The sequence below is a fragment of the Barbus barbus genome (assembly GCF_936440315.1).
Source record: "Barbus barbus genome assembly, chromosome: 35".
In the NCBI taxonomy this organism is placed as follows: Eukaryota; Metazoa; Chordata; class Actinopteri; order Cypriniformes; family Cyprinidae; genus Barbus; species Barbus barbus.
Genome location: NC_136763.1, coordinates 23,754,757 through 23,779,486, shown reverse-complemented (window position 1 = coordinate 23,779,486; position 24,730 = coordinate 23,754,757). Strand labels below are relative to the sequence as shown.

At 35.8% G+C, this 24,730-nt stretch overlaps 1 protein-coding gene across 2 annotated transcripts in view; it reads left to right on the top strand.

The window, feature by feature from the left end:
- Nucleotides 1-24,730, top strand: part of LOC306854835 (tubulin polyglutamylase TTLL7-like) — a 99,520-nt gene that overhangs the window by 59,767 nt on the left and 15,023 nt on the right. For both annotated transcript variants that reach the window (XM_079393082.1, XM_079393081.1), the window contains exons 12-19: nucleotides 36-109; nucleotides 3,850-3,985; nucleotides 10,179-10,265; nucleotides 15,019-15,181; nucleotides 17,445-17,764; nucleotides 20,501-20,626; nucleotides 23,259-23,339; nucleotides 24,216-24,376. In XM_079393082.1, the coding sequence (XP_079249208.1) occupies nucleotides 36-109; nucleotides 3,850-3,985; nucleotides 10,179-10,265; nucleotides 15,019-15,181; nucleotides 17,445-17,764; nucleotides 20,501-20,626; nucleotides 23,259-23,339; nucleotides 24,216-24,376 (1,148 nt within the window). The remainder of the gene's footprint in view (nucleotides 1-35; nucleotides 110-3,849; nucleotides 3,986-10,178; nucleotides 10,266-15,018; nucleotides 15,182-17,444; nucleotides 17,765-20,500; nucleotides 20,627-23,258; nucleotides 23,340-24,215; nucleotides 24,377-24,730) is intronic.

The window sequence follows — 24,730 nt, the reverse complement described above, 5'->3', positions numbered from 1 at the left end:
TTCTCACCCCTTATTCACTTGTGTTGTGTTTTCAGAAAGAAAGACTGGCCCAAGTCCGTAAGCAGGTCTCCAGGGACGAGCACGAAAAGCTGCACCTGGGGAACTACAGGTAGGGAAGCCGCTTTGACGATTGTTATCCTGTAAGAACACCCACTTACAGCTGTGGGGTCTCTTGTGGCTTGGTTTGGGATGTAACAGTATGAAACAGTTTCTTAGGCTCTCATGTGAGGACAAAACAAGGACAAGAGTTGTTTCTGAAACTTGAAATATTCTGCCTTAGTAGGCAGAAAAGGGCACCAAAGTATGTTTGAATATAGTGTTTTGGTAACATTCTGTTCATTAATACAAATGAAAACATTACATTTGTGCTTTTTTCTGTAAAAATAACAAAATAATTGATATGTGCATACTTAGGTCAAAGACGAAAAGGGGTTTTCAAACATTTATAGTTTAACACGGCTTTACAATTATCCCATACGTTAGATTGTGTCCTGTTTGTTTGTTTGTTTATTTATTTTTCTGAGCAAAAAATAATGTCTGTCATACATTTTTTTACCATGATTTACAGAATATCATTCAGTGTAACAATAGATCATATAACACATTTTTTTTTTGGCATTTTTAGAAGTAGAATCATTAGATGTCATTAAAAGACTCGGATGACAGTTCAGCACCCAAAACCTAATTAATTGTAATTTTTTTACCAAGTTTTGCCACTATCCTTCAATCCACTAGATTTTGCCCATTTGTCATCAATAATAATATTATTATTATTTTTATTTATTTAAATCAATTAAAATATAATAAAATAAATTCTAGTAGGATCACTTTTAATTTTATATATTTTAATAAGTACAGGCCTGAATAAGTATGTTGTTTTATTTTTACGTAAATATATCTGTTATGATGAATGATGATGGAACATAATTGTATTTACTTAATACACTTTCTTTGTATATAAAATCACTTTTGTAAATTTTTATTCGATATGGACGCTGAAATGGGGTGTCTCGTCTTTGACCCACATACAAGGGCAAAGTAAATTATAGACAACATTAAAGAAAATTAGTATTTAAGTTTATTTGCAGGGTAAAATGTATTTTCTACCTCACTTATGACTGCTAATTTGAGAGCGCTGGTCTAGAAGGACCAAAAGATGTCAGTATTTTTATCTATATCTGTCAGAGATTGCTTGCTTCAGAACATTAAATGACTCCAGGTCACTACTTTAATGACTGCTAATGTTTTGTAAAGAAGCCAGATGCGTCAGCAGACAAATGCTTCTTGCTTTTATTACTTTTGTCATTTGTTACATTCAAATTCAGACACTAGGATCTGCCCGACGAAGACTTGATTAAACTGACCTCATTACACAAGCATCTTGACCCTTTGTATTTACCATAGAGGGTGGCTTCTTCATAGAGAAATTGCAGCATTTAGCATATTGCTGCAATTTTTCACTCAGAAAAAAATGCAGTCACTTTGTAATTGCAACAAATCGCTTCTTAATACGGAGCCTCCACGTCAGATCCTCAGAGGAGGAATACGAAACGAATGCCTCTTTCTAAATAGGTCATTTTATGCCTATGCCTGTAACTGTTGTTCTGTTCAACTCTAAATAAAAACACCCCAAAAGATGCTGAAACATGAAAAAAAAAGTGTTTGAGGTTTGTGGGTCAGACCCAGATTTCAACATGTGCCATATGTCGCAGACTAAGCCCACTTACTCTTACTAGATTACTTCTCCCACATAAGTTTGTCCATCGTGCTTGTAGCTCTTAATGGATTTGGGGAGGTTTATCGCCTGATCTGAACATTTACTTGAGCTTTTGATTACGTTGAAGCCGGAATCCAAAAGAGCCGTTTTAAATGTCACACGCCAAGTGAGTTTTAGTTTTTTAGGCTGAAATGTGGAAATATGTCGCTCGCTCCACCTTCACTGTTTATTCAGATTGAGGTGCCACCATTATTTTGGTCAGTGCTTCTCAAATGTTGGGACTAAATGCAAAATAAAAAATGCTGCTAACTATATAATTGTGTGAAGTTGTGATATCAAAATAAACAGTCTTATTAGACAGTTTTCTGAAATGCTTGATGCTGATTGGTCAAATGCTGCATTCTGCATTTAAATATTCTTGATTTATTTTGTAAGTAGTCAATCATTGACAATCATTATTTCTAAATAAACCACTTCAGGGATGGTACAAGTTCATCTTGACTCTACAGATACATCTCAAAAAAATTGAATATCGTGAAAAAGTGACTTATTTCAAAATGTGAAACTTTCATATATTTTAGATTTATTACATGTAAAGTAAAACATTTCAAAAGTTTTTTGGTTTTAATTTTGATGATTAGAGCTTATAGCTCATGAAAGTCAAAAATCAGTATCTCAAAATATTAGAATATTTACATTTGAGTTTCAATTAATGACCATCCCTACAGAATAAATTCTCTAGTATCCCTTGTTCTGTGAAACCACAATAATGGGGAAGACTGCTGACTTGGCAATGATCCAGAAGACGAACATTGAGATGTACCTGTACATTATGACTTATATTATCAACTTTTATATGGAGGCAAAATACTTCCCACATATTTTGTTGTTGATGTCAATGGCTATCCAGTCGAACTGTATGGCATTTTTGCACAAATACATTTGTCACCTCTTAAATATCTAATACTAATACAATATTTATCCCATTATCCGTTTAATCCAAACTGGGAAATCACACTTTTTAAGACACAGTCTTAACGTTTATGCAACCAGCTCCTGCAAATGTCATTTATACAACATGAACTAACAATGAAAAATACTTATAAAACATTTATTAATCTTAGTTAAAGGGTTAGTTCACCCCAAAATAAAAATTATTAATGAATTAACTGTCATTAATTACTCACCCTCATGTCGTTCCAAACCCGTGAGACCTTTGTTCATCATCAGAACACAAATTAAGATATTTTTGATGAAATCTGAGAGCTCTCTGACCCTTAATAGACAGCAATGCAACTGTAATGCTCCCAGGTCCAGAAACGTAGTAAGGACATCAGTCCATGTGACATCAGTGGCTCAACTTCAGTTTTGCAAAGCTACGAGAATACTTTTTTTGCGCAAAGAAAACAAAAATGACAATTCTTCTCCTTTGAGTTACTCTCCAAAATGGCGGAAGACGGCAACTAGGGGGAGAAGAATTGTTGAATAAATTGTTATTTTTGCACAAAAAAGTATTCTCGTAGCTTTGCAAAATTGAAGTTGAGCCACTGATTTCATGAACAAAGGTCTTTCGAGTTTGGAATGACATTAGGATGTGAAATTAATGACATCATTTTCATTTTGGGGTGAACTATCCCTTTAATGTTTATTCAACATTTAGTACATTACATTATTTTTGATCAAAAGTTGTATTTATGTGCTTTATTAACTAATGTTTATAAAGATTAATACATATTGTAACAATATATTGCTTATTGCTTAAATGTAAGGTGTTGCCAGTAATATTAATACATTTCAGGGTTTTGTTTGCATAATTTTGGTCGCCATCTGATGTCTAACGTAAAATCTGAGTCCTGAAGCTGGTTTTGATTATATCCCCGACTCAATATGGCGCTTATCTGAAGATCCATCACACAGATATAGACAAGGGTTTACACGTCTCTGGCTTTTATTTAGTCTTAACGTCTAATATACAGACAAGTTTATTAATAATTAGTATATACAGAGCATAAATGGACAAATGGTAGTGTGAAAAGAACGATTGAGGTTTGTTTAAGTGATTAGAAAAGCAGGCAGACCAGTCTGTTAAATCAGATAATCAGATAAAACTCTCTCTCTCTCTCTCCGTACAGACGTATTTACCCCCCAGATGACAAGCTGCTCTTGGAGAAATATGAGAGTCTGCTTTCAGCTGCCTTTCAGACATTCCTCGCTGGGCGAGCAGCTTCACTTCAAAAGGAAATGAATAATCCACTGAAACGAATGAAGGCATGTACCTGAGACGCAACCGAACAATCTTTTGCTCTTTTTCCTTCTTCCTCTCCCCCTACCCCTTTGCTCTTTTGCATTTTAAATAAGAAATCTGGAAGTGTATTTTACTTGCTAACTCTTGTTGTGGCCGTCTGGTTTTCATCAGTGCAGTTTAAGGCGACCATCAGCATTGCTATTGCTCATTCATAGCGTTAGGGATTTTAACAAACCGTTTGAGCTACGGACATGAATGATACCTCACAAACCACGTGGCTTGTTGAGGAGAGGTTGTTACTATAAGCTCTGAGACTTTATGCCTTATAGAAGATAAATCTAGCCCATTGACTGACTGTAGAGGTTATGCAGAAATATGGGATCTGTGTGGAGTTCCGACCATATGTTTATGCAGAAATTTAAATAATTATTTATGTGCATTGGCTCTAGAAAACCTACTTTGTTTTTCTTTCAAATGTATTGGGTGTCATTTGTTTTGTGTGGATATATTCATTATATTCAATCATTCATTCAAATCATTCATGGTAAATAAGAGAAGGGTGACAGTTACTTCATAACTGATTTGAAAGTTCAATGCGAAATGCTATAATCATATGCCAATGTCAGAGGAAGTGGACCTTTTATGGAGTCTAAGGTCAGTTTTGAGAAATAAAGTTACAATTGTGAGATAAAATGTTGCTTAGACAATGAAATAGATTTCAGTAAGGATTATGATGAGATTTAATCAGACTGATTTACTCTAAAAACACCATAATGTGTATAACTGACCAAAAGTATACCACTTGACTAATACACAATTCTCCTAATAAACATTGTAATATTAAATATATACAGGAATAATGCTGTACAGGCGTTTATGTGGGAATTCAAATACAAAAAACGCAAGGCCATGGCAACTATCGTGACATATAAAATATAAAAATGTAATTGTTACGTAGTGCTTTAAAAGCTTTATTAGCTTTATATTAGTGCTGTCAAATGATTAATAAATGTTTTTGTTTACATAATATGTGTGAACTGTGTAGATTTATGATGTATATATAAACACACACACACAGTATATATATTGAAAATATTTACATGTATATATTTATATTCATTTATATTATATATAAATATTTTTAATAAACATAACACTTTTTTCCTTAAATATTTACATGCATATGTTTGTATTTATATATACATAATAAATATAAACAGTACACTCATATATGTTATGTAAACAAAAAAAAGCTTTTATTTTGGATGCGTTTAATCACGATTAAACGTTTGTCAGCACTACTTTATATACAAATTGTTCTACTGCATTTCTAAGCAGTTTCTCTTTTTTATAAAAGCCTTTGTTTTAAGATTCTCTATTCAGCTGGAGTTCATTATTGTGCTGTGCAACCTCTCGGAAACCTCTGGATGTTCATTTTACAGGGATTTTCAAGGCCGGATCTGTGTACCCATGCATATGAATGTGGCATATTGTTGGAAGGGTTTCGTCCTCATAGCTCACATTGATGGAATCTGAAATCTGATTTTGGAGTGGGGTTGCGCATGAGTTTGTTAGGCAGGTTGTAGTTTTGAGCCGGGAGCCGTTTGCTGATATGGCAGGGGAGCGCGTGAGCCGTTTCCTACGGCTCTGGTGTCTGGCTTATTTGGGAAAGATTCAAGAGCCAGAGTTTGTGCCATTGCCATGTGGTCTTTGACCTTCATGTCTATCGGTTTGTTAATGTCGGTTCAGTTTCTCAGCAACCCTGAGCTTTTAACATTAGTCTAGGGCCTGTCTACTTCTCACAAATTTACAAAGGATTGGGAATGTTACTCAGAATAAGTCATTACTAATTGCTAATTACTTTTCTAGTTTTTTCAGGGGAACTCTTTACTAATTACTCTGTCTAAACAGTAATCGCATTACTCATCACTATGTACTCACTATTGCTGCCAAAATGGCTTCTTCAAGAATCACTGGATTACAGTCACTGGCCACATTTACATGTCAAAACACCTATTTGAATATTGGAAACTTGACCTACTCCATCATGGTTGAGTAAAAGGGAGAAAGTAGGATAAATACTATTACTCCTAAACACTAGAAGAACTACCAACATGAGTAAACTGTGTGTAACACTTGTCGCTTTGTATATTCTTAAAGGGATAGTTTACCCACAAATGAAAATGACCCCATGATTTACTCAGCTTCAAGCCATCCTAGGTGTGTAAGACTTTCTTCTTTCAGACAAATACAATTGGAGGTATACTAAATAATATCCTATAAGCTTTAAATGACAGTGAATAGATTCTCAAGTGAACATAAACATTCAGCTTGGATTGTTTTTTAGCTGTCACAATGTAATGCAGGTGGTGTTTTTGAAAGATAGGGCAGCACAAACTATACCGGAGACCGAAAGAAAGCTCGCAGCAAAGCACTGTTACTCATTTCACATGCAAAGACGCATTTACATCTTAAAAGCACAGCAGCAAAAAATTGTCCGTTTAATGCCAAGGGTCACAGAGAGGTTGGAAAATGGTCAAGAAAAACTAAACAATGTCATTAAAAATTTAAGTGATATTGTGTAAAACATTTTGAGGGAACAGGTCTGCTGATGAAAAGATAGATTTAGATCATTTAATTTTAAATTAATTGTATTTTAATTACAAAAATATATATATATATTATAATAATATATATGCAAATTGTGTCAAAGCAGCTTTACAGTATTAAACAGCGAAATACTGTGTCCTATAATAATAATAATAATAATAATGTCCTAAATACATGTGAGTAAGGTAAACAATAAATTCCAGTAGCATAGCTGCAAATATCTGACACTTAATGTCCTAGTTTTTTGTAGATCATAGATAAATACATGGCATATATAAATACATGGAATAGCTCACATAAAATAAAAGTGGAATTAAACTATAAAATTCATATTGAATGTTTTAATTTTTTTTTTATTTTTTCATTTTATTTGAATTATATCTATTATTTTTTTGTGTGACAGTTTTGTTTAATGATAAGATAATATTAAAAATATCTGCATTTGTGTTCTGAAGATGAACAGAAGTTGTTTGAAACGACATGCGAGTGATTAAATGATAACAGAATTTTAATTTTGGTGTAAACTATTCCTTTAAAAATGACCCATTACTTAGTGGAGTGGATCTCAGGCAGCTGCTGTATGATATTTAAATTATTAAAAAAATTCAACATTATTTTAAGAAATAATAAGAAATCTGAGAAAAAGAACTAAGATGAATTTAAATTAAAATTCTAAAAATAGAAATATGATGAAATAAGAGTTCTTTTTATTTAACCTCAATAACTTTCTAGTGGTAATATTTTTGCTTTGAGTGTGACCAGATGGTTGTACTCCATCCAGAAAATAACATTTTATGTTAATAACAACATTTCTTCCGTACATCAGTGTAAAAAGCGAATGGTGATGTATTTGTATGCGATTCCTCTAGAATTCATAGCAAGCTGTGAAAAGCATTGCTCTGTTGTTTACTTGCTTTCCACAACTGCATCAAGCTCTCGGTAAAACATTAACAATGGCAAGTTCCAGCACCTGATTGCCACTTATTGTAACGCGCGATAACAAAATGAAAACTCTTGTTGGAAATGCGTCCTCTGTATTAGACACATACCTGCCTCAAAATTGTTCTTATGTCCTCTGTGCCCTGACACAAACTAATCCCAAAATCGACTTTGTGAGTTTGCACCCAAATCAAAGCAACAAAAACAAATTTCATAACAAACTAACGGTAGAAAACACTGGCAAATATTGACTCGTCACCTGCAGTAAGAGTGTGAGATTTTTCTGGCCTTTTTTTCTCTTCACCGACTGCCTGAACAATGAGTCTTACTCTGTGTTTGGGGAAGAATGGAAGGCGGCGATGAGCAAAAGAACAGATTTTAATGCACTTAAAATCTCTCTCCATCTGAGCCAGAACAACAGATCAATGCCTGGCTTATTGAGTTACAGCTGGGATAATGTTTCTGCTTGAAAAGCATGCAACATTTTTAATGGAGAAACATCAGAGTCCGTGAAACACACATCTTACGGTTCTGAGAAAATATGTTGAAGCGAATTCAGAACAATATTGATCAAATTCTTGAGACTGTGATGATTCAGTCTTCACCCAAATACATTTATTGTTTGTTATATAGCTGCTCTCCTGCCCTTTTCTTATCTGGAGTACTGTCATTAGCCAATCTTGCTTTGTTTTGAAATAACCTACTACATTTTTTTTTTTTTTAGATTAAAATTTTATTTTGGATAAGCAGTCTAATAATATGACTCAAGTCAAATTACTGAATTATTATAAATATAAAAAGTTAAATATAATATAAAAAATATATAAAAAACAAAGAAGTTATTTTAATGTTATTCAATATAATTAAATAAAAAAAACACCTGTGCTGTGATTTAAAAAAAAAATAATTAATGGATAATAATCAATAAAATTGTTATTTGGTATAACTGTTCCGAGTTAGTAATGGAGGAAAAAAATGAAGAAAGAAAAAAAAAATATATTATCTATATTTTCGGTTAAAAAAATTAAAAGTGTTACATATTAGGACACACAGAAACTGCTTTGGCATTTAAGCAGTGTTAATAAATAAAAACAAAATATATTTATTTTTGACTACATCAAGTACCTATTCAAATTATAATCAAATACATCAATGAGGTAGAATCAAGAGCAAATTACATGATAGGAAGAAAGGTGACACCTTACATAAACCTAAAAAAAACACATCTGGTCCATAAGCATTGAAGTATACTATGGCAATATCAGAAGAATTGCTTGAGCCCCCTCCAAAAGAAAGGTTGTAGAGTCTTATGAGTCGAAAAGCGGTTTAAAGCCATTTCCAAGATATTTTAAGCCCACTATTGTACGTAATAATTGTTTCAGACTGTCCAAGCTGTTCTGTCCCATCAAATTCATGCCAAGAGGAGATTGCAAGCTGAGTTTCAGGAAGACTCGATTAAACTCCAGGGTATCGTAAAGGAATCTGCATGAAGCTCAAGCAGCAGTCAGCGTGAATGTGCCACTGTTGTGGAAGTGAAATACATCATTTAAAGACCGCTGGAATCATTGACAAGTGTTATACTATAATTGGAATCAGTATTATTAATCACACTGAATCATACTGATAATGAATTTTACAGTGTTTAAATGATCTGGTGTTGCTTGCCTGAACCATTGTCTGTAATTCTTCAAATAGAATGGAAAAAGAATTGGTTGTGTGTAATTTGTAATACCAGGAAACTGTAATTTTGGAGTCTTTAAATGTCATGAGCGCTTTTCTCATGTGAACTGTGCAGTGACCACATACTTCAAAGTCAGCAACAGAGTGCTTTATTTGAAAGAAATGACAGGAAGAAATTCTACATAGATTATGATGTGCTAAACTCAAAGTGTGGTTCAGATACAGTGACTTGTAAGAAGGAATGAGGTTGATTCATATTCCAGATGGATTCTTGAACTTGGGCTGAGAACACATGGCTTTGATTTATGCCAAGAAATTGTTTAGGTGTCATGCAACGTGCTGTTTTGATTTAGATTTTTTTCCTCCAGAAATTAGTCATAGCTTAGACAAAATAATAATGTGTTTAAAATATTTTGTAATTAAGAGGCCTCACTAAAATTACATTATATGTTTGTTCCTGATTTTGCTAAGAATGAGCTGGCATATTTTAGGAACATAGCTAAAACAATTATATGTTGAAAATATACTACTTTTTTGGTGATATTTAATTTAGATATTTATATATTTAATATCACTTGAGAAGGTTCAGTTAGAGCATCCATTATTTCAACTAAACAATCACTGAAGATAATTTTATATACATATAAATTTTACATTTGGTTATAAATAATCAATATATAATCGATAGATTTAGATAAAAATAATCACCTATAAACTGATTCATGGATATGAATCAAACTTACTAAAACTCCTGTAGCTTAAATGAAAGATGCTATTAAAACCTCTTAGTCTTAACTCTCTAATACACTCTTAGTCACAAGACAAGGAGAGATTGTGAATTTAGTGAACTTGTACTTCACTTATTTTCTTTTGACATGCAGTAAAATCACAAGTGAGGGGCAAAAATGTATTCATCTAAGTGCATATCCACATAAAAGGTTAAAAATGAAGACTGTCTTCTGCTTTTGTTTGTGACTTGTTCTGCAGGAGGAAGATATCTTAGACCTCCTGGAGCAGTGTGAACTGGATGATGAGAAACTGATGGGAAAAACCTCAAAACAGAAAGGACCTAAGGTATATAGTATAAGGTATATACAGGTCCATCTCAAAAAATTTGAATATCATGAAAATAATTTTTTTTCTTGTCATTTTTTTCAAGTGAAACTTTCATATATTTTAGATTCATTATATATAAAGTAAAACATTTAAAAAGTTTTGTTGTTTTAGTTTTGATGATTAGATCTTACAGCTCATGAAAGTCAAAAATCTTTTATGTTTGAATTACATTAAATTTAAATAGATTTTTTTCCCCCTAATTAAAATCAATCTGCAGATGACAAAAAAAATAAAATAAAAAAAAAATACAAGTTTAACATCTTGCTATTCAGTAGATAGGAGGTAGTTCTGATAAAGTGCAAACAAAACATTCAACAGCATTAAATATCAGTGACTGTAGATTTTATTTGGTGGGACGATGACAAATGATTTGCAGATCCTGAGCACCACTGACAAGCATCTGATCTTTTATAATGTGTAGTAAGTACTGCCGCTCCATAGTATAAACAGAGTACGTGCGATCGCGAATCTCGAAAGTGAAAGTGAAACTAAAAAGCGATCGTGCAATCAAAAGCAGTTTCACTGCCAGGCATAATAGCGACTCCCTGATGCCCCGCAATTTTATATACAGTATGATTACCCAATGATAAAACTGCGAGAGAAAGTATTGAAATATATATTTTCCTCCCATTTCGTATGTATTCCCTTTAAGGAGTTCATCATTTTCTTTCCGTACACGGTATTGGGATGCGGCAGATTGCGGGGGAAGGATCACGATGCTGGCTTAACATTATGATGTCTATGAGCCATCAGCGATGGACGGTACATCGTCTATCGGCCCAACACTCTGGGAGGGCGGAGCCCATTCGGAACTACATGAGCCCAGAGGGGAGCATCAGCGGATGTTAAAGAGAAAACCAATTTTCATTCAAACAAGTCGACGGAAAATACACATTCGAGTTAATCGATAAAATCGATTTATCGCCCAGCCCTAATTCCGGGTATCTCTTGTTCTTTGAAACCACAATAATGGGGAAGACTGCTTACTTGGCAATGGTCCAGAAGACAATCATTGACACCCTCCACAACGAGGATAAGTCATAGAGGATCATTACTGAAAGGGGTGGCTGTTCACGGAGTGCTGTATCAAAACATATTAAATGCAAAGTTGACTGGAAGGAAGAAATTGGGTAGGAAAAGGTGCACAAACAACAGGGATGACCGCAAGCTTGAGAATATTGTCAAGCAAAGCTGATTCAAAACACTTGGGAGAGCTTCACAAGGACTGGACTGAAGCTGGAGTCAGTGCATCAAGAGTCACCACGCTCGGACGTCTTCAGGAAAAGGGCTACCAAGCCACTTCTGAAACAGAAACAATGTCAGAAGCATCTTACCTGGGCTGTGGAGAAAAAGAACAGGACAGATGCTCAGTGGTCCAAAGTCTTCTTTTCAGATAAAAGTAAAGTTTGCATTTCATTTGGAAATCAAGGTCCCAGAGTCTGGAGGAAGAGTGGAGAAGCTCACATTCCAAGCTGCTTGAAGTCTAGTGTGAAGTTCCCGTGATGTCTGCTGGTGTTGGTCCATTGTGTTTTATCAAATCCAAAGTCATTGCAGCCGTCTACCAGGAGATTTTGCAGCCCATTATGCTTCCATCTGCTAACAAGCTTTATGGAGATGCTGATTTCCTTTTCCAGCAGGACTTTAGCACCTGCCCACAGTGCCAAAACCACTTCCAAGTGCTTTGCTGACCATGATATTACTGTTGATTGGCCAGCCAACATGCCTGACCTGAACCCCATATGGAATCTATGGAATATTTTCAAGAGAAAGATGAAAAACAGTCGATCCAACAATCTAGACGAGCTGACGGCTCAATAGTGCCTGAGCAATGCCACAGGCTGATCACTTCCATGCCACACCTCACTGATGCTGGAATTTGTGCTAAAAGAGCTCTGACCAAGTACTAAGTGCATAAATGAACATACTTTTAAACATACCTTTACTTACTTACTACATGAAATTTTCTGTTTTGCAAATCCTTTTTTTTGATTGATCTTGAGATACTGGATTTTTGGCTTTCATAACCTGTAAGTTCTAATCATCAAAATAAAAACAAAAAAAACTTTTGAATTGTTTTACTTTATATATAATGAATCTAGAATATATGAAAGTTTCACTTTTTGAAATAAATTACAAGAAAAATGTACTTTTTCACGATATTCAATTTTTTTGAGATGTACCTGTATGTTGTTAAATTAGCATCTTAACATTAAAGTTTTTCCAATTTAACTGCGTTAAAAATATTTAATGCAGTTAACGCAGGGTTGGCCACTGCACTCACAACTGCTGCTTCAGTCTATTTTTTCTTAACAAGAATTGCGCTTATTTAGATGCAGAACGTCTTTACGACCACATCAAACAGGAGACTTTTCAGATGCACACTCCACTTCACCTCAGTGCCAGGCGCTAGTCAAACGAGTGCAGAAAACAGTACAAGTGACGAGCTACAGTGAACCGCGGTCAGATGAGAAGTTTTCAGGCCGTATGTCAATAAAAAAAACTATTTTCCTGTTTTGTCAGCCATTATACTGTGCTTAAACTATAATCATTTCATATTAAAGTGCAAATCAAAGTCACGTTCAGCAGTGGCAGCTCTTAAAGTAATAGCAGCCAAATAACCTAATAACCTAGCTGCTGTGATGGCTGTTAATCAAAGAATAAAAGAAAAAAGAGGAAATCAATAACTTTTGTAGTTTTAAGGATTCATCTCTATTTAATTTAGAATTTAGTGTTTGATAATTTTAAGTTAGTACAACAAATTACAATGACAGTTGAGGCCCCGTCCACACGAAGACGCGTTTCTCTGTATACGCATACATTTTTTAGCGTATAGGAGTTTCGTCCACACGAAACCGGCGTTTTCGAAGAGTGAAACCGATCATTTTTGAAACCGGGTCCCAGGGTGGATAAATTTGAAAACGCCGTTTTCATGTTTTCGTGTGGACGGCGAATCCGTATATTTTCTGAAACGATGACGTCATCAGCCCACGTCTCGCCCCTAATCAGACACCGCTACGTCACATAACAGCGACAACAACAACAACAATGTCAGACTACGTGCCTGTGTTCGTGCTGCAGAACCTACTGAGCTCATTAGTTTTATTAAAGAAAAATCTTCTGCTTTGTGTGTTAGTTTGTATTCAGCGCGCAAGGTTTACGCACATGGTCCAAGTCTTCTTCTCTGTTTTTTTGTGTATCTCTGTGGCAGAATTACAGCGCCACATATTGGTCTGGCATGTGTACTACATCGTTTTCAGTCGTTTTCAGTGATTCCGTGTGGACACAGATATTTCCTGAGACGACTTTTTGGACGAGTTTACGGAATTTGAGGCAAAAAAAAAGATTGCATAGGAAGAAATCTGGCTTCGTGTGGACGTAGCCTCAGAACAATTGAATAAATTAATAAATTTTTCTACAATACGAATAATAGATTAATAAATGTATCTACAATACGACTAAGATGGCAAAGTGAAACACAAGTTTCCTTGAAGTGGCTCAGCATGGCCCCACATTGTTTACATAACAAAAGCAACTGTTCACAGCTGATTAAGGATATTAGCCTAAAGCCTTCCAGCCCATCGGCTGTCCTGCGGGTTTTATAGGTAGAAAAGCCAAATGGCTGCTCTCTGGGACTTATAGTGTTAAACTCACCATATTGTGACTTATACACAGATTAATAAAAAATAAAAACCAAAAACCCAGAAAGAACATTTGTAGAACAATTCCTAAAGAAATGCTCAAACTGGAAGGAGTTCACTCTCCATCCAGACACAGCCATGACTTCTTGAAAATCCACACAGCATCTCTTAACCAGGCTGAATACTCACTGTGTCAGTACATGTGTGTTTGATAGAAAGTATAACATAAATCATGAGCTGAATACAGTAAGTAGTTAACAGTGAATTCATTATGATTGGGCCCCCTCAAGTAAAGTCATGTCAAAATCAACTTTAACAAGTCATTAGAGAGTTCCATGGAGAAAATGAATGGGTCTTTGCCTTCACAACCTTGAAAATAGCATTTATTTTTATTCTTTCTATTTTTAAGGTGAATTATGAGGCATGAGATTTTATGATGAATTTTCATGAGATGCCCTCATAGAGATGTTACAGACACTGTATGGCATGAAATAATATTAATTGGATCACTTTGAACTTAGCAGAAAGTGCTCTGATGGATTGGAACACTCTAACAGTGCCATTACAGGGCCATCTGGAATTATCTGACTAGACAGAAATTAAGCAACTGAAATAGAAACAAGCGGTTCCTCTTAAAAATGCCAAGGAGAGCAGGATCTCTCTGAATTCTTTCAAAACTCTGTTGGAGATTATGTCCAAAGTGTTAATTTAGACAGACCTTTGAGTTAAATTAGAGTTGAAAAGGTGAAATTAGTGCATTCAGAAGGCTAATAGTCAGTACTTCCCAAGTGACGGACAGATATTCGATTCTTTGTTCAATACTTCTTGAAGGACATAATAGATTAGTTCCCCTGACATGCAATGTGTGTGTTTCAGACCAAACGAACATGCTTCTGCAGTGACATTAATCAAGACTTGGTGCGTCAGGCGTGTATCACTGCCGCCCTTCCATTCTCCCGTCAGTGGCAAGCGTTAATTGGACTCGGGGTGGAAGCTCAGGAACTGACACTTTTCTAGGATCTTCTCTCATCATCTCTCCCTGCGGGTGTGTTTATGTGATTGTTTGTCTGTAGGTCCTGTCATCCATGCCTGAGAGCAGCCCGACGCCCAGAGGGCACAGGGAGCCTGAGGACTCTTCGGCCAGCTGCAGCGACAGCAGCTCTGGTTCCGACGCTGATGGAGAAGATGAGAGCAGCAGCATCACGCAAGAGAAACTCAATCGCCCCGAACGCTCCAGTGAGTTCTTTCCTTGGGCCTGTCAAAGAAAGAGGTCTGGGAGCCTCTATTAGCCTTTTTCCACAGAAAAGGTGCTGGTTCTTTTTTTCTCAAAATGGTTCCAGTGCCCAATCTGGAAGAAATCCGTAGATCAGGAGAATGTAAAGTTTCACTTTATTTTCAAAGTTTATTTTTTTTAATATATATAGTTTACAATCAGTTTACAAAGCATTGCAAATAGAAGTACTTTTTGCTTTATAATTTGAACACACTTCATATGGTAGAAAACTTGAATGATTGTAATGGGAGTGATCTAGTTTTGTTTTGCGTCAGTGTTGTTTTGAGAACTTTTCTTGGCGTAGACATGATCTCACTGCTGGACCTCTGACGTTATCTGTTCGTACTTCGAGACCAGCAGGTTTTAGTGGTCTGTTCAGTGGAAAAGCTATTTATCACCTGTGGGCTGGGGCTATTAGGGTAGACTGGGAGGTTCTGGGATGTTCTGCTGCTGAACCGCTTTTATAGGTGCTATCTGTCCCTCGATGGCTTCCAGATGACTGCAAGAGCTGCTTATGGTTTAAACTCTTAAGCAGCCTTTTGTCTAGCCAGACGCATTAAATCTTCAGTGCCGTTTGCCGAGCCTGAGCTAAATTACAGATGTAAATCTACTATAATGCATTTGTTTACCTAATTAATACATGAAACAGAGAAAATCCATCTTTTTTAATTAGGGTCACAGTATTCGCTGGCCCAGTGCAGTGGCTCTTAATTTGACTGGCTGACTGCGGCAGGTAATGTCGTGAGAGGTCCCTCGGCTCTCATGCGCTGCAGCTTTAATGAGCTTTTCTGATGTTTCAGCCCGCTGGTTTAAAGGGAGACTGGACGCTCAGCTTGAGGAAAGCACAGGTTGGGGAGAAGTTCAGAGGAGCACTTCTGGCGTACCTTGAAAACTGTGCAAACAAGCCTCGAAAAATGTTTGTTTTAAAGTAGAGTTCTTTTTAGAAGCAGATTGTTCCTTGGGGTCCAGCATCCTACGCGCAGTCTTTATATATATATATACTGTATTCTGTGTATAGATGTTTTTGAAGCTGCGCTCACTATTCCTTCATGTGATGTTTTTCACAAATATGGTTCAAAAAAGGCTTAAGATTATTCGATTTTTTTCTTTTTCAATAAATGGTCATGAAAGGAGTTGCTAAACCTTAAGATTTTTTTGTCCACTTTATTTATTGTTATTGCTTATTTTTTTAAACAGAGGTTTGGCAACCTTGTTACATAAATTGAAGAAATGTCTAAAAACATGTGTGGAACTTAATCTTTTTCTTGCTATAAACAATTAACAAACCAATTTAAATTGCATTGCAATATTTAAGCCAAAATGAAATAACTACAATTTAAATAATTGAATAATTTAAAATCAATGATACCATTGAATTAACTTGAGTTTCTCAGTTTTATGCAATATTTTGAATGGGAGGGAAATCATGTACAGGCTTGTCCACAAAGTGTGGGACACAGCTAAATATAATGTTTCCGGTAATTAACATAATTTAACAATTAACAATAATAATGATTTATCAATTAGTTTAACAGCTTATATCTTGATTTTGTATAATTATTGGGACCAGACAAGACAGTAATAGATTCGGAAAGTGTCAAACTGGGGTAGGGCAGGCCAAAGTGTTATGCTATGATAATTACGTTTGATAGTTTGTAGTTCAGTAATGGAGCACTAGTTTGTACCCTATTTTTGGAAAGTGCCATAGATTGTGCATTATGTTGATTATCCGGGCTTGACACAGTTGAAGCCATGCCTTTTCCATTAGCCACTGAAAGCTGACAGGTTTATTTGGTGTGCGAGGGGTCGCTGGTGGTTGGGTTGCTGCCGGAAGGGGCTTTGGGCCATTCTGGGGTGACATTGTTTGCCCCCTTTACCCCACACTACCCTGAGGCCATCTGCGATAGTCCGAGCTAAGCTGCTATAATACCACATTTGGCAACTTCTTCCCTCAAGATTCACGGATGAAGCGGTGATGCCGCTGGCTAGCTCACAAACTGGAGGTCATTCAAAATCGTAGATTTGTTTGTATGTGTGCTTCAATTCACTGTCTGGCCTGAGTTGGAAACCTGACAGCCACTCAGGCGTGCAGGATGATCACATGGTGAAATTATTAATTAAAACCGTTTTTGTTGATTATTAGATTTCAGATGCTAGACTTAATTTCCAAGTGTGTGTGTGTGTGTGTTTTAAATTGAAGTCAAGTGCTTTGGTTCTTTGTTTTAGGTCGTGTTCATTGGAAACCTGACCCTAAACCAATGCGAGGTCCTTCCTCTTCGCCCAATCTTTCCGGACTCAACCGCCGCTCCATGTCCTGTCCTCGCTCCATATCCTCTCTGACTGTGCAGTCACCTACCAATGAGACCAGGCGGCCAAAAACAGCCACTCACATGGCTAATGCATCGACTGCGGTCGCTCAAACAGCAGCCACCATGATGACCCCGATTCGACCCCACACGGCATGTCGCTCCCATTCGCTCAGTCGCAACAGTTCTACAAACAGAGTTCCACACAGCAGCAGTCTAGGCGCCATTCACCCCAATACGGCAAGTATCGGATTTCTCTCTATCACACACAGGGAATATTCACAAATGACCATATTGCTCATTCTATTCATGCAGAATGTGCCCTGCAATTCCATATGCATTGATTACCCAGTCAAAAGATTGCATTTGCAATATACAACCAGTGCACACTACTGTATATGGAATTAAGTATCCCACAAAGCAATGACCTGACCTTTCATTTCCAGCTTGATGAATGAACAGGAACTTCCAGTTCCAGCTTAATTTACACCCCAAGAAATCAGAAAAAGGGAAACATAAAGTGTATTTTGCATAATGGAAATTAGATATAGAGTTTTTAGATAATGAGAGTTTTTAGATTCTTGTACTGTGACTTTATATTCATGAGAGTTAAGCACGTTTTCAAATTCTCAATTCACAGTGAAAAAGATATGATGCATATTATATTATTATGCTATGTCATGGTAGTGCTTCTTGCTATTAATATATGCTCATTTCAAAATTATATATATCAGAAATAAGATTTCTAATTAGAATCAGCTCTGAGAGACTACAATTACTTTACAATTACCAATTCATTTTCTTGTTTTGATTTTGGGGAAAAAGTGTGACCTGGTATTTATTTCTTTTTCTTCCCACCCCCCATCAACCTCTCTTTCACATGGTTACATGTTTGCAGTGCTTCAGTATATACAGTAGTCAACATTTGAAGTGGCTCCAAAAAGTTCATCAAAGTTGTCCTAAGACAAGAACGCATTTTGGTTTTAGGTTTTAGGACAACTTTGATGAAAGGATTTGATCCACTTCAAATGTTGACTACTATAAATGGACTGACCAAAGATTTTTACTAGTGCTGTCAAACGATTAATCGCAATTAATCGCATCCAAAATAAAAGTTTTTGTTTCCTTAATATATGTGTGTGTTCTGTGTATATTTATTATGTATATATAAATACACACATTTGCATGCATATATTTTGAAAATATTTACATGTATATATTTATATTTATATAATTTATATTATAAATAAATATATTTAATATATAAACATAACATATTTAAAAAATAAATAAATACATGCATGTGTGTGTATTTATATATACATAATAAATATACACAGTACACACACGTATATTATGTAAACAAAAACTTTTATTTTGGATGCGATTAATCGTTTGACATCACTAATCTTTACATGAAATTGGCAAAATATTAACCCCCTCCACACACAAAATGGTTTCTAAAAAGCAAAAGCTGCATAATTTATTGGATGGGAAATAAGTGGAAATTATTCATTTTGGATACTGCTATAGACACTACTGCAGACTGTCTGTGCAGCATAGAGTAAGCATTACACTAGTATTTCATCCTGAACATAGACTATATCTACACAGACACATCTATCTTTTTCTTTACCCTTGATGTCCTCTAGAGAATCTGAACAGATGTTCACAAAGATGGCTGATTTAGAGAAAATCTGGCAACACACCACCTGTAAAAATGACAAATATCATTTTTATTTTCCCATCGCTGTCCTGAGTCATTCTAATCCATCAAACAATAGAGATTCAACACACGCACAAACACATAATCAGTCACGCTTTGTTTTCAGACTCTGATAGTTCCTTCTCGTTCTCATATCCACTCTCATTCTCTCACTCTCTCTGGGCACACCTTGCAGAGAAAAATCAGTCATATTGTGGAAAATATTGGGAGTGTGAAGCTAAATTGGGCCTGTATTTACAGGCACATTCATCTCGTGAATACCAGCACTCCCCCTTGTTCAAACTCTCATTAAGGAATATTAATCAGGAAAAACAGCACACACACTTATGCTCTATTTAATAAGACTTTAGATTGTGTTTAGCAAGACGGACTACTAAAGCTACATGCTCTTTTCAGAGTAATTGCATAAAGACTGCATGATCATCAAGTTAATAAGGCTTCATTTTCTAATAATGGAACCTGGTTAATTAGGATTTGTGCTCTTTCCTCAAAACTCTTCTAATACTTCTATTTTGTGCTGTGTTTGTAGGACTCTGATAAGACTCCATGAGCATAAGTTTTTGCTCAGTATATGAAGCCTTGAGTATGATAAATCTCAGGAAAACGTGTCCATCATAGTGTGCTCGTCAAAATGTTCAGATTCTTTAGTATTACTATTTTTTTTTACTATTACTGTCTGATCTAACCCTAATATTTTTATTTTTTTTGGTATAACTAAATTTGTTTTGGTCGATTCAGGAATTTTAAATAGTATTTTGGACATGAATATAATCAATTGGATGTTATTATGTGAAGCACATGTTTAGGTATGTTTTAGGAACAAAACATACAGTATGCTTGCATATGATATATATATACTTTAAAAAGAAGTAAATAAAAACATACTCAAATACTCAAACTTTTTTGCATTACTGAAATGAAAATACAAGGGGGCGTGAAATAATTTCTTCTTCTTTCCTTTGATTTTGGGATGAAATGACCTTGATGTGTTCTTGAGACTCTTAGTTTAGGGTTTCAGTCTCTGATATGCCTCTGTAGACTATATTTAGCCGTTTTAAAACTTCTGCACGGTTTATGAAACCTTATTTCTAGAAAGTAAAGATCACTGTTTTTCTTCTCACAGCGAGCAGACAGGCACCAAATGAACTCACTGCTGCGATGGCCGAAACAAACCTGATGACTGCAGAGAAAAGACGTCCCGCTCAATAATTCATCTTTATTGTGTTGGTTCTTTGCATGTGCGGGTGCAGGGGGAGACCCCGCTGAGTAAAGAGCAGGAGGCCGAGCTGATGCAGCAGACGCTGGCTGCGCTCGGGGAGATGAGGATTCGTTACCCGGGGAAGAGCGAAGAGGAGGCAGAGGCCGTGTTGGATGAGGTGAGATACGCAGCTGAGAGAAAGCGCTCGGTCAGGGCAGGCACACCGGCTGCTCTGTTCCCCTCATTCCCCGAACTCATTTGAGGACGTCCGAGCCGTCTCTCATTGTATGTAGAGTCATTAGCCGTCCACCTGTATGCTTAATGAGATCCATTAGCTGTCTGCGCAGAAACACAGCTGGCCAACAGCACCTGTTTAAGACACTTTCCAGCATTCATTTACACCATCACTTTCACGCCTATAGATCTGGCGTACATTTGCACATTAACAATTATGGAAACACAGCATTTAGCAGGAGAAGCACAATTGAACTGATGCCGCTCTATTACTGGAGCTGTGAAATTGTAATTGGCACCTTCCATGAATACGGTACACTTTGGTAATTATTTTATTTTAATCCATTAGAGGCACACTATTAGGTGTGTTAGGGAAACTCTTATCTAACATAAAATTAACCTAGCATGAAAAGTAGCTAGTTTTAAACAAACTGAATGCCTGAAATCACCCAGAACCCTGTGAAGGTAAAAGTATAGCCAAACCTGAAAGCTTTTAGATTAGAATTTTGAGAACTTGTACAATAAATATTTGTAAGTTGAAACTTACACTTACAGCTCTGATGTGAAAAGCTGAATGTTTTGATTTACACATAGACAATAATCAAAACACAGCTGCAGCAAAATAGTTACAAATGTGTAACATTCACATAAAGATAGACACAAAGGCGTATTATAACCCTAACCCTAACCCAACCTCTCAAATCTTACTGAACAATCTTAGTGCCTTAATTTTCGCTACTACTTATGCAATATAGCTGTTGCAAAACTCACTTGTGCACTTGTAAATGCCGATGTGAGAGAGCAAAACCCAGGATGGTTTTTGGTCGATGTCTGAAATGTTTAAATGCGTAAGTATCAATTATTTGTAAAATGCTAGGAAGTAATTGAAATAAATATTATTGACAAATTTCACATTTCTATAATTTTATACAGTGATGAATGGAAACTGCAACAAATATAATTTCTGCATGACTATTTTCTCTATTAGAAAAAGAAAATTGTATTTCTATTACTTTGGTTGATCATGTTGATCAGAGGAGAGAATGATGTCAAATTTACTGTCACTCCCTCAGTTTTTGTATTAGAAACACAGTTTTGTCATTTAATGCAAAGGTGATATAACACAATTTTTAGTTATAAATGTACCGTACATTAATTCGTTTCAAAATGTAAATATAAAAATAACTTTGCTAGAATTGTGATGTTAATAACTCTTCATCACAGTCTGTGAAAAGTCCATTACCCTTCACTTCTGGTATGTTAAGGCACTACATTCATCTTGGCATTCAGGTATCTAGTGAAGAAATGATGCAACATCTTTCGACAGTATATCCTATATTGTATATATATTACAGTTTGAGGGTCACATGGCTGTACCTGTAACTTTTTAATAAATTAAAAAGCTAAAGGATGGGAATATGTTGCACCATGTTATATAATGACAGTGATAAAGACACAACTGAAAAGCTAAGTTAGTTGACAGTTACAAAGTTACTTATAGTTAGTAGAATGCTGTAGCCACATAATAAAATGATGCATTTTTAAAAAAGACTGGCAATGTACAAAGAAAGAGCACTAACTGACTAACCAAAATAGCCTAGTTGACAAGTTTAAGTTTTTCCTGCTGTATCCTAACAATACTTATAAGACAAATGCAGACTGATTAAAAATACATTACAAACTATAAATTGCTATGAAAGGTGAACTAAAACTTTCAGCTTCACATGCATGGAGTGGAACCAACATTTAGTCCCAAACTAGCCGACTCCTACTCCAATCTGTATTTAGACATGTGACAGATGTTGGTAACAGGATCGCAAGAATCGCAAACCTCATATAAAAGGAATAGAAGAAAAACAACTCATATAATATTTAGTTTGACCTCCTGAGATTGACGATCAACATTTTGAAGGTTAAGCATCTCGTTTCTCAGACACTTTGGTGAAAAAATTCAAACAAAATTTTGAGAGCATTTCCTGTAAATGTTTGTAATTAATGTTTTTTCAGTGTTTTTGGTCTAATTCACAGTCTAAATGAGTTATTAATGATAAGGAAGATAAATGATAAATATGACCATATTTATGCCATCATCTCGCACTCAAAACATGGACATAGTTCATCTACTCGTTTTAGTGGCGTGTACGAGAATGTATTCACTAGAAGCGGCGTTCACTGGTGCATGCTGTGCCACCGGGATTCAATGAGAAGAGTGGGTATATTTTATTGATAATGTAAATGATGTAAATATATTCAAACATTCAGATCAATGTTCCAAAATGTTAAAAATTCATATGTGGGGAGAGAACCAATGTGAATGGACTGTTGTTATTCAAGGTCCTTGTGTTTGTAAAATAAAGGAAAGATGCCTGGAGTAAACAGATAGATGGATAGATAGATAGATAGATAGATAGATAGATAGATAGATAGATAGATAGATAGATAGATAGATAGATAGATAGATAGATAGATAGATAGATAGATAGATAGATAGATAGATAGATAGATAGATAGATAGATAGATAGATAGATGGCAATACATATTACAATAATAAAATGAATGTTATTTGCCCCTTTAGATTCTGAACAACTGGAAATACCATAAACCAAAAGTGGCGTCTTACTGGCTGGTGAAGTTAGATGCCACCAAACAAAGGAAGGTGAGTGAACTTAATATACAGTACATGGAGCTATACAAGGTGAGACTCTAAACCCTCTATTTTTTGATATGTTGGAGTCTCAGGTGACCAAAGTGTATGGTGGATGAAAAAAATGGAGGTCTTAAACAATGCCATTTGGATCTGCCTTAACAGAACACATGATGCAACAAATTGAAACAGTTCAAAGGCACTCAATTTCAGCACTATTACAGTAGTGAACGACAGGTGGTTACAAGAGGGTTACAGGTGTTTTGATTTGACACAGTAGGCCGGACGTTGTAGGGTGGGCATGACAGACTGATATAATGAGGGATTGTCTCGTTCCACAAGCTGATTATCAGCCGAAGTTTGAGAGATCAATCAGAATAGAGTTAACATGTCTCATACGGGGCCATTAAATCAGGCATATTGTTGAAAGTCACATCACAGATGTCGACGAGCAGAATAACTGAGGGAGCTGAAGGGGGAAGAGGAAGACTGGCGGAAACTCGCTGAGACTCATGCCATTACTCTTCTTCTGAATTTGACTGTTCACAATTCATACCTCTCCAGTATCTTTGGGAAGTCTGATTCATTTTAGCAAGTTGGTTCGTTAGGATGATTCATTTCAATAAATGATTAACTGATTCAATTGAATATTCTGGCGAGAAGTTCCTGCATTTTTTTGTTGCAAAATAAATATTTAAACTATGTTAATGTATTCATAACTGTACTTTTTATTCTGCTATAAACATCAGTGGGATTTAGAGTTTTTGCTTTTTCGATATAAAATTATGGCGATTATGTTAATTTTGTCGCTGCGAGATCTTCTGTGTGAACATTGTGTACTACTTTCTGTGGTATTTTTAGGCACTTTTATTTATCTGATTATTTCAGGTTTTGGATATTGTCCGTACCAACATCCGCTCAATGCTTCAGAGGATTTGGAGTGAACCAGATGTGGAGAGTCTACGTCTTTATCGCCTTTTCAACCGTGTGTTTAACCGTCTACTCTGGAGTCACGGTCAGGGGCTCTGGAACTGCCTCTCCAGCTCTGGGTAAGAGACTTATTTTGCCTTAAAAGTGAATATGACGTTAGAATGAAGTCTATTTACATTTACTTTAATAGTTTTCACTTCTAGCACATCATTTCAAAGAAAAAGATGGGTTGTCTTTTTTTTATGTTTTAACTTGTTTATTGAACTGTTGTGTAAAAGCAATATCTCACCAGCGGTCGTACTCTCTTACGAAAAAGAAGTTCCCCTTCAGCTGCGTCGGAAAACGCTATGGGAATGCCTTCAGCGTGACCACGCTCTGAATCACATGTGTAATCAGTTCAATGGAAAGGAAAGACTTCACGGGCGGGGTGACGTAGCGACCAGGAAGCTTAAAAACACATGTGGTAGAACCGG